Below are 10,514 nucleotides of genomic sequence, written 5' to 3'. Positions count from 1 at the left end.
ATAATTATTGAGTTCTAGAAATATCTGTAATTATAAGGATACCTATAATAAGGTGGGACCTATTACTCATGATGTATCATATTATCTTATCAGTTTAGTGATGATAGGTTTCAGTATATCTGTAGATAGGTGTGGTGTTGTACCTTGTTATATGGAACTGAAGGGATACATATTATTCATTCTGTATTAAAAATTTTGGATAATCAACCACTGTACGTATCTTATAATTTTTTAAACATAATTTAAATTGTTCATTCAAACTATTATTAGTAAGTAATAATACATTCAATAAGTCACATTTTCTCCATTTTTCTTATCTTTAACTGTTACCTGATAGTTCCTATTAAATTTCATATATTTCTTTTAATCTATCTATATTATTAATTACATGAATAAAATGTCAATTTTTACTGTTTTAGATCTGGTGAAATGGCTAAGTTTTTCTACTTTTTCATCTTTATTATATTAGGTGAGTATTTTATTATTATTATATTACACTATAAATTTTAAAACATGCATTCTTAGCAAAAATCATTGAAACTTTTTTTAAAACTTTAATCTTGCTTTTTTTAGCCGTACATGCGCAAGAAAATGCAGTTCGAAATCTTTCACCCTCTCTTCGAGAATGTTATGAGAACAAGTATTTGTTACAAAGAGATAATAGACTACCACATACTTTAAATGTATTCCTTGCAATTCTTCGTAAAATTGAAAATACACAAGGTATTAATATGGATCTGAGAAGTTTATCAGTTGCGCTTCTACACCGGTAAATTCAATTTATTCCAAACTAACAGTAATAATTTTATTGAAAACGAATATGATTATAAATAATTTAATCAATATTTAATTTATAGTTTTCGACAAGATGGAATTGTACGAAATCCTATTGTTCCAACACAAGATGGGGTAACACCTTATGCACCAAATTCCTATCAATTTTTTCGCCACGCTCAAACCCTTCGTTTTATACCAGGAAATGCCCTTCTTTTTCCTAATAATAGTATCACAGATGTTGAAAGGGTATATATGAAATTCAAAACCTTTATCAAATTTATATATGTCTTTATCTAATACTTAATTATTATATTATAGTGCACTTTACACTTTATGTTATCAAGTAGTATCGAAATTTTTCAAAGAAAAGATGAAGCAAAAGATTGTAGGTATGCAAATGCATACAGATATGCAAGAAGTGTTAAAAACAATGATGAAGTAACCAGTGAAGTTACTATTAATGACGCAGAAACTTTAACATCTGATGAAATGTAAGTAGAAAAAACTACACAATGAAAAATAATAGCTGTAAATAAATCACAAAATATAACATTTATGGTATCTTTATGCAGAAGGACTATGACTAATCATAAAGATGGGGGTGTTCAAGTTACACTTGATCCAAATTCATTGTATCCAGAATTACCACCTAATCATCCAGATAATGCACGGATACTTGCAGTACCACCTCTTAGCAAATGTCCTGTAGAGAATGGTGTTATAAAAACTCCGTATGTCTGATATTTATTAATTATTTTTAACAACATAAATTGAATTTCATGAATTACTTGATATTAATGCATGTTTTAGATGGGGAGTTGTTTCTCCTGGTTTGATTCTTGCTGGAATTGCTGCTGCTACACAACCTGAAACATTCACACTTCAAGATGTACAGCCTGATATATTAAGGAAGAGTAATGCAGACTTATCAGGATTGATTTTAGACAATAAATGGATTGTTACTTTAGCTGGTGATATTACTTCTTTGAAATATGAATCACTAATCATTATTCTATATGATAATATAAATTTTTTTCTTGTAAAATTTTCAGGAGATTTAGCAGAAGTAGCTTTAATACAAGCCCCTAATGGAGACAAAATTAGTGTTGGAGCAACAGGCAATTGGAATTCTACTGCTTTACCACGTTGGTATTTTTTAAGTTCTAATGACAAACTTGAAATAACAACTGCAGAAATTAGGGGCGATTTAGACGGCTTAATTTTGTCCAATGAAATTAATAAATGGTATTCCAAAATACCCAATTTGAAACTTTCGCAGATATTTGATATGTACTTTAGCAAGCAAGGATTCTTTGATTCTTCAATTAGAGCGTGCAATCGGAGAATATTATTTACATCTGTTGCTCCTAATGAAACAATGACTGCACAGGTTAACTATTTTAATTTTTTTGAAAATTTTTTTATTATTTTATAATACGAATACTGTTTTTTACATTATGTATTCATCTCGTATGTAGGTGTATAGTGCTGCTTTATTATTGCATCCAGATATAGCAAAGGTAACAGTTGAACCTCTAGTAATACAAAAATTTGCAGTAGAAGCAGTAAATGAATTAGTAAAATATATACGTAAGTATTGGTTCTTACATTTCATACAAACTATTTGTGTGTATTTCTGTGAATAAGCATACATAAAAATATTATCTTCTTTAATAATTGAATAGCTACATCAATGAATAAGGATCTTTCGTGCACCGATACAGATAAATTATACGATTTCAGTCAAGTATCTATTGATTTGAGAATCATTTTGGATACAACCTGGCCTTTCTCTGCCATACAACCCATTCTTGCGTAAGTTTTAAAACATTTTCTGTAAATTGATGAAAACATATTAAATTATAAATTATATCTTTTAGAAATCTGTTAGAGAGTATAGACATAAATCAGTATAACAGTAATTTCACGTTGATAAATGGCTACAACGGAGTTTCAATTATTAACAGTTCTTCAAATATCTTAGAATTTAATGCTTATAATTCATCGCACTATGAAAATAGTAAGTATTATAATTGAACTTCATGATGAATGAAGAATTGGTAATTTAATTATTAAATGAAAATTGTTTTTAGTTACTCATGGTTTTGATTTACCTAAATCGCTTGATGAATTAAATTGGCGTTTGATGAATGTACTAGACAATGAACGCAGTCGAGGTATTGGTGGTGCAAGATCTAACATTGTTTTAATTATTCCATATATGTCAAGTATTTCTAATGGTGACAAAAACTACTGTTTACAAAATATATTACGAATGCGAGAAAAAATTCCAGGTGACAGATTACGTTACATTTCTTGAAACATTGATATCTATATCATGATATTATTACGAGTGTAATGTTAACATAAATATTAATGTAATTTATAATTGACAATTTCACTTTAGATACAACAATACTTATTATGGCATATGGTTCGAAAGACACATGGTCTGATTTGATACAAGATCCATCAACGGATTTGTTTTCCATTGGTATCGGCGATACAGAAGAAGCTTTGGCACCAATAACTACTTTGGTTTCAAGAATGAAGCAAGGTATGAGAAACAAATGTAATTACTTTATAATTTTAAACAGAAATTAAATGAATAGTAATAATAAAATATCATTATAGTTCCTAAGCGCTTAATCAACACACAGTGTGGATCAAACTATGTTTCAACTGGATCTTCAAATGCATATGAAGATTATGTTGCACCAAATGGTGTTAATTTGTATAAATTACATCCTAATTACTTCTTTAAAACTGAAGGTTCTGCGTCAATAAAAGTAAAAACCATTTTTTATTTTTTAAACTTTCTTAACACATGGAATGTTGTCTGTATTGTATACAAATAATTTTTTTAGATACAAGGCTCCAATTTGAATAGTTTAATTATATGTTCGTCGCGAGAACCGTTGTATGGTAATACAACCTCTAAATCATGTGCAACAGTGACTGATGAAGCACACAGTATTACAGTTTCTTGCCCTGGTGCTACTTTCATTAATCAATGTCCACCACTTTATATATCAATAACTTCTAACTCCAAAAGTGTTTCATATCAGTGCATAGGTGAGTACAATTATTTAATATAAATATAAATTGCATAGAGATAATTTCTTTCTTAATAGATACCGATCCTGATTCATATTTTCTTTTCAGATTCTAAAGTGTGCAGATATCCCTATTTAATAAAATATACAATATCCTATGAAAATCTAGTATGTACTAGTGGTACAGACAAGATTGTATTTAATTCTTTTATTCTAATCATACTTATAGCTTTCTTTAATCTGTAACAAGTGACAAATTGTACGTAGATTCATGAACACACCATCATCTAGTATGTTTTTTTAACGTATTAAAGTAATAATTAAGAATTATCTTATATTGAATGTTTGTGTTTATATAATAATGTGACAACAAATTATTGCTTCTAAAATGCACACTGCTATTAATCAATTATATTACATATAATAATTCGCAATATAAAATGCAATTAAATATATGCACAGTATTTTTATAACATATTGAAATAAAAAATCGATTTGTACATAATTTTTATAAACGATGTATTGTCACATATAAGAGAAAATATATTACATTTTAAACAAAAGGTTTACAAAGAGTAACTGTATGATCTATTCCACAAGCAACTATTTTTACTTGAGCTCCAACATTTACCTGTGATACAAATTATTAATTTTAATTATATTACCTTTTTTTATTACAAATATATTTAATTTACCTTTAACGGAAAATATTGATCTTTAGAATTTCCTAGACCTAAAGCTCCAAACTTGTTACAGCCCCACATATACAAATCACCTGTATTAGTTAAAGCTGCAAGGTGACTCATACCACAAAATATTTTGATCACCTGCAAAAAACCTATAATTAATTTTCACTCTTTTATTTATTTAAAACTTTCTTACTTTTTTAGTTTTCTCGTATGCATTTTTACCAAATAAAATAGGGGGAATTTGTGTTGGTTGTACAATACTTTTTACTTCTGGACCAAAACCAAGAATACCGTATCCCCATACATAAACATCACCTTCATCTGTGATACAGATAAAAATTGTTATAATGTAAAAATTTAGTAACAATAAAATCATTATATAAATACTTACTGTTTAAGATCATACAAAAACAACCACCACTTGCAATGTCAGTAATATGACCAAACTGTTGTAATGCATTTATTTGTGTAGCTATGTTTACTTGATAATCATCATTGATAGTAAATAACTGCCCATACTCTGAATTACCCCAACCAAATACTTTTCCTTTATCTGTAATTGTATGATGATTTTAATTAATTTACTACGTACTACACTGCTATCAATTATCTATTTTAATGCAAAATAAAATTATGCAGTTTATGACAGTATCAATATATAAATATAAATACCACTGAGTGCTAATACGCAATCTGCAACACAAGCAACTTTTATAATATGTTGTCCAGCTAAATCTCCTTTCACTAAGCTTGGTCTATATTCATTTTGATAATGTGCTAATCCTGTTTGTCCATCTGCACCCCAGCCAAAAGTATATACTTCACCAGATTCTGTCAAGAGTATGCTATCATATACCAATAAGAAAGCATATTCAAATATTCCAATACATAAAAAAAATGTTTTATTGCACACTTAAGTTCATACCTGTGATCTTGACCAGCCACTACACTCTTAATGCTTTTACCTTTGATATTAGGTATATGATGTACCACTCTACTTTTACTATAACTTTCATTTAATATTATAGGTCGACCACATTGCCCGTATGCATTGTTCCCTAATGTAAATAAACCTTCATTGGTCAGCACCAACAAATGTGCCCTTCCAGCAGCAATATCTATGATTTTGGTTGAAGACTCTTTAAGTGGCAAAGTAATAAGCCTTGGCTCAATTATCAAGTCATCGGGATATTTTTTGTCTTTTTCATCGAATCCTATTAATATATTATAAAGTATATTTTAATGTATAAATTTCAAATTATAGAATACTTTTAGACTTTTATAAGAATCTTATTGTTACCAAGCTGTGAATCAGTGTTTATTCCACTTCCATATAAAATATTTTTATTATTGGATTTTACAGCAAAAGCAGTAAACCCATAACCACAAGCTATGTTTGTCACATCATAATAATGTCCGAAAGGTAATCGTTTTGGCTTTGCAATGTAGGATATACCTTTCTCTTGCAAGATTGATTTCATTGTTCCAAGAGCACCATGCTCTGCCATTCCCCAAACATATACTCTGGAATTATTGTTTATTGAATACTGAAAAACTATGAGAATATTACAAATTAATAGATTCCATGTTTAATGGTTTTATAAAATCTGTACAAATTTTCTACATGACGGCTTTTCGAATTCTATACCTGGCATAGTTTTTAAAGTAGATTTTTTGTTTTCTTGTTTGCTTAGTCGTACATTTTTACTCCGCTTTCGTACGCAACTTTTTAAACACGTTTTTATTGTATTCAACATGATTAATATGTTTCTTTGCTTTAAAATGTCAAGCAAATTAGTAACCTGTCAAAGATTTATGATTTCACTGATTAATCAAATCTTCGGGCTTTTTATAATTAGTTCTATCATTTTTAAAGTGAGTATAATACCAATCATCTTTGAAATACAGACAATCAATTCTATTACTATTTTCAAATCTCTTTTTTATCAATTTAAAGGCTTCATCTCATGTGCCACGATGAATGTACGAAAATGAAAATCAAGGCGGGCAATATGAAAAATAAGTGATGCAATACTTTTGTAATCAGAAATAGAATGTATTTTTATTACAAAAGTATCATACAATAAATTGAACATAAAATAAGATAATTTAAGTGAAGTTTAGAAAGTTTTCTTGCATTACTTTCAATCGTTTCTTCTTCGCTGAAATAATACTTTTAATTTTTAACGAATATATTTTAAACTCTAATGAAGTTTTGTTCATATCCATACGAATTAAATAATTGTATCGTAAAAACAAAAGTAAACAAGAATGCAGAATGCGAATTTGTTCACAAGACATCGAAGAATTTTATCTATCCATTCAAGTAACAAACAATAACGAATTTTCAGATATTTCTGTTGATATAATATATGTAAATAAAAGCATCAGTAAAGAGACGGTTGCATTTATTTCTCGTGATGCGCTTATCGTTGCGGATGAAGCTAGATTTTTAGTCGTAAAGTCGTATACAAAGATGCTCTAGATATATAATTCGTGGCAATTCCGCGAGTGAATTGGCAGCCATTTTTAAACTGCTCGGTAGCTATAATAAAGTACAAAAGGATATGGATAATGAGAAAACGGACCGCGAGATGGTAATATGTAGACGAACGAGAGATTAAATGTAGCGTAATTGGCTGTATCGAACGAGGCAGAAGACGATTTTATAATTCGTGAACGTGCAGGGTGATTCGTTTCGAGTGGACGGTACTCGAGCGAATGCACTTCTTTCCCGTGAAATTGATAGAAATGGTGAACTGTCAACACCTCTGCAGAATGAGAATATGAATTCAATTCGACTTGCCGTGAAGAGTAAGGATCGGCTTGGTTGAAGGGTGACCGTGGAAATTGTGACAGGGGCAAACAGTTCGAAGCCGAAAGGGCCCGGCTAAGAGCAATGTCGGTTTTACCATGCAAGAGAACAACGAATGCAAAGATCGTGGCTCTCGAATGCTAAGTTCCTATAATAATGGCAGATAATGTACACAGAAAATCGCATAAGCTGTCGGATGGTAGTAGTAGAAAGACGTCTAATCCAGTGCACCGTACAACCACCGAGACAATTCGGTTAGGAGAGCCAGAAAAGCTGTACCAGCCGGTTAGTTTGACCACATCGAGCAACGTGACGGCCAGTAACCAGTGTCGAAAAAAGACATCGTCCTTCCAAATTACGAGTGTTATCGTCGGTTGTCGCATGAGCAATGACGCCGGCGAGGATTCGAATGACGATCTGGATGAGTCCCACACGGAGGACAATTCCGTTGAACATTCACGTATCACCGACATCGACATCGAAACGCCTAGTTATTCAGAAGACACCTTTTCTAAGGAGGATGTATTCTTTAATACTAGTAATGCTGCCCTTAGCACTGCTCCGGTGATTCCTACCAGTTCTCAATACGGTTTGGCAATTGTACCCTCCGAAGGGAATAATGTCAGCAACTCGGTGAATGACAACAATATTAATACTTTGGATATTACGTCTGTTACAGACAACAATATTATTAACTTACTGTCAAGTAATGCAAAACAAGATGCAGACTTACGCGAAGTACACTCTCATGGTAGAAACGAACGATTCAAAGTGGTTAAAATTGAAAGTACCGAGCCTTTTAAAAGAGGCAGATGGACTTGCATGGATTATTTGGATCACACGTCGGTCAATCAGCCAACTGCAATTGGTACTCCTAAAGTGTCTGATCCCAATGAGGTGTGCATATCATATGGGGTAACAGACAGTGGAATTGTCATACCAGATGCACCTAAACAATCTGTTGTAGCCGAAGACAAAGGTATAAGTATTGATGCTAATGGACAGGTATCTGCACATCCAGATGTGCATTCGTCGATTGGTGTACCAAGCAATCCTGCGACAGTTACAAGTGCTAATTATACAGTAAGCAATTCAATTCCTCCTAATGCACAGCATAATCCAACGCAAGTTCAAACTCAGCCAAAGGTTCAAGCACCTTCACAAATTCCTCAATATTTTCAATCTTCGGCACAACAGTTGGCATCACAACCACAGCAACAACAGCAGCAAGGAGGACAAGGATCTACGTTACCTTCTAATTTGCAACCCACCCACCCGAATAATTTGACTCAGCCTCAAAGTATGCCCCAAGGTTCTATTCCTATTATAACACAGACTGGTAATAGCAATGTGACAGCCCAGCAAAGTATACCTCATTCTAAAGAAGATCCATACGTGACAGTGAGCGCGCAAAATCAGCCTTTGCCAGTTCAAAATGTTTGTCAACCGCCTGTTCAGCAAACACCTGTTTCAACATCTCAGGCACCCAACATTTTGGTTACACAACAACAACAGCATGCTCCTCCTCCTCAACAACAACAACAGCAACAGCAGCAGCAGCCACATCCTCCATCTCAACAGCAACAACAACCTCAGCAACAGCCTCAACAGCCATTACAAACCCAAAATCCAATAACACAAATTTCTGAACCATTAACTGCCATACAGGGAATGCAGGGCATCCAGAATATTCACAAAGTTCCTCAGACAGGTGCACCACAAACTTCCTCTGCTATTCATGCTCCTGGAGCACCGGTACAATCTCAAGTGATACCACCATCTCAAATGCAACCCCAAACTTCGGCTAGCAATGCTCAAGTGCAAATGGCGCAAGTGTCGGCTAGCTGCCAAAATGTTGTAGGTGGTATGCAACAGGGAAGTATGACGTTTCATCAGTCCGATCCGGAGCAGGACTCCATTTCAGGCATTGTAGCTGCAACTGCAACCCAGTCGGCTGATACAGCACTTTTAGAGTCTTTAACCGAAGTTACTCAAGGCAGCGACGAACATCATACCCTCGAAGATAATGAAAGGTACGTTACATTGAGTGTTTACATAATTTGAATTAAATTGAAGGAAAACCATTAAGAATAAAGCCATTATGTTTGGTACATTATTATTTAAAAAAGTAAATAGAAGTTTCTGTTTTTAAAAGCATAAAGTAGTTATAAGAATTTAATTGTTACAGCATTTGTATGTTCTATGAATAAATTTTACAATGTCATTTTCATTGCAGTATGTCGGGGACTAGCGCTGTAGCAATTGATAATAAGATTGAACAGGCCATGGTAAGCGTTCTTTGCTGGGGGCAATTACTGAATAAAGATAATGGACGATGATGTTGGACTTAACAGAAGATCTTTTTGTAGGATCTTGTTAAAAGTCATTTGATGTTTGCTGTACGAGAAGAAGTTGAAGTACTCAAGGAAAAAATAGCAGAGCTTATGGACCGCATCAGTCAATTGGAAGCTGAAAACTCAATTCTGAAAGCACACGCGACTCCAGAAACATTGGCTCAATTGAGCCAATCAACTGCAAAATTACCCCAAAACAGTTCAGGAAGTGGTCAATAGGTAACCATTGTACATAAGTTTCTATTAATACTATGTCAAGTACATAATGGATAATATAATTATTGTATATAACTTTACGATTTTTAGAAATTTATAAACAATGAGATTTATTATATTATATATATTAGCATTAGCAATTTTTTTTTAAGTAAATTAAAGATAATAGATTATTTTTTACTATTTCAGTTTACTGTTTAGGAAATATAAATAATAATTTAAATCTGTAAATTCGGTTTTCTTTCAAAATGATAATCATTTTGGAAATATGTATTGTTACAATCCTAGACAGAAACAAGGACATATATGAGTGCATGCCAAGACTAAGCAGCATAAGTAACGGAGTTGATATTGTTTTATGATAGATTCAAGATTTTGAACATGTTAAAAGAAAGTATATAACAATACGAAATAGGCAGCTAGACATTCCTAGATTAATTTTCTTATTACCCTCGCATTTGGCCGATTTCATCCGTAAATTCAATAACAAAATTAGACATTCAATTTGGGATTCAACGTCCAAAGAATATATGTATCTTTTAAATTACATGTGATTTTATGTAGATATTTTAACGTCACTTTCATTCATAAAAGCAGTTTTTTACAT

General features: G+C 32.1%; 3 protein-coding genes across 5 annotated transcripts; 2 read left to right on the top strand and 1 right to left on the bottom strand.

Moving 5' to 3' along the window:
• The first annotated feature begins 168 nt into the window (after positions 1-168).
• Positions 169-4,266, top strand: LOC143147534 (uncharacterized). Its single transcript, XM_076312850.1, has 16 exons — positions 169-212; positions 420-469; positions 574-769; positions 858-1,023; positions 1,096-1,268; positions 1,350-1,508; positions 1,588-1,748; positions 1,830-2,167; positions 2,256-2,367; positions 2,463-2,592; positions 2,658-2,797; positions 2,871-3,071; positions 3,185-3,334; positions 3,412-3,566; positions 3,645-3,852; positions 3,943-4,266. The coding sequence occupies exons 2-16, from the start codon at positions 430-432 to the stop codon at positions 4,077-4,079; spliced, it is 2,466 nt and encodes an 821-aa protein (XP_076168965.1). The 5' UTR covers positions 169-212; positions 420-429; the 3' UTR covers positions 4,080-4,266.
• LOC143147537 (RCC1-like G exchanging factor-like protein) lies at positions 4,208-6,488 on the bottom strand. 2 transcript variants are annotated; one of them, XM_076312852.1, is made up of 9 exons: positions 6,411-6,488; positions 6,171-6,324; positions 5,823-6,077; positions 5,448-5,736; positions 5,195-5,367; positions 4,914-5,075; positions 4,716-4,843; positions 4,529-4,660; positions 4,208-4,464 (listed from the first exon to the last, which is right to left on the bottom strand). In XM_076312852.1, the coding sequence occupies exons 2-9, from the start codon at positions 6,277-6,279 to the stop codon at positions 4,387-4,389; spliced, it is 1,326 nt and encodes a 441-aa protein (XP_076168967.1). In that variant the 5' UTR covers positions 6,280-6,324; positions 6,411-6,488; the 3' UTR covers positions 4,208-4,386. The 2 variants fall into 2 exon arrangements, with proteins under 2 accessions (XP_076168967.1, XP_076168968.1); XM_076312853.1 differs by lacking the exon at positions 6,411-6,488 and having other exon boundaries at positions 4,210-4,464; positions 5,823-6,069; positions 6,171-6,291.
• Positions 6,489-6,950: 462 nt separating this feature from the next.
• LOC143147157 (uncharacterized) lies at positions 6,951-10,331 on the top strand. Of its 2 annotated transcripts, XM_076312144.1 has the most exons (4): positions 6,951-9,370; positions 9,574-9,625; positions 9,707-9,910; positions 10,097-10,331. In XM_076312144.1, the coding sequence occupies exons 1-3, from the start codon at positions 7,494-7,496 to the stop codon at positions 9,908-9,910; spliced, it is 2,133 nt and encodes a 710-aa protein (XP_076168259.1). In that variant the 5' UTR covers positions 6,951-7,493; the 3' UTR covers positions 10,097-10,331. The 2 variants fall into 2 exon arrangements, with proteins under 2 accessions (XP_076168259.1, XP_076168258.1); XM_076312143.1 differs by having other exon boundaries at positions 9,707-10,331.
• Positions 10,332-10,514: the final 183 nt, after the last annotated feature.

This window comes from Ptiloglossa arizonensis, chromosome 5 (genome assembly GCF_051014685.1).
Source record: "Ptiloglossa arizonensis isolate GNS036 chromosome 5, iyPtiAriz1_principal, whole genome shotgun sequence".
NCBI lineage: Eukaryota > Metazoa > Arthropoda > Insecta > Hymenoptera > Colletidae > Ptiloglossa > Ptiloglossa arizonensis.
Note: the sequence above shows the minus strand (reverse complement) of the source record. Positions and strands in the feature narration are given on the sequence as shown.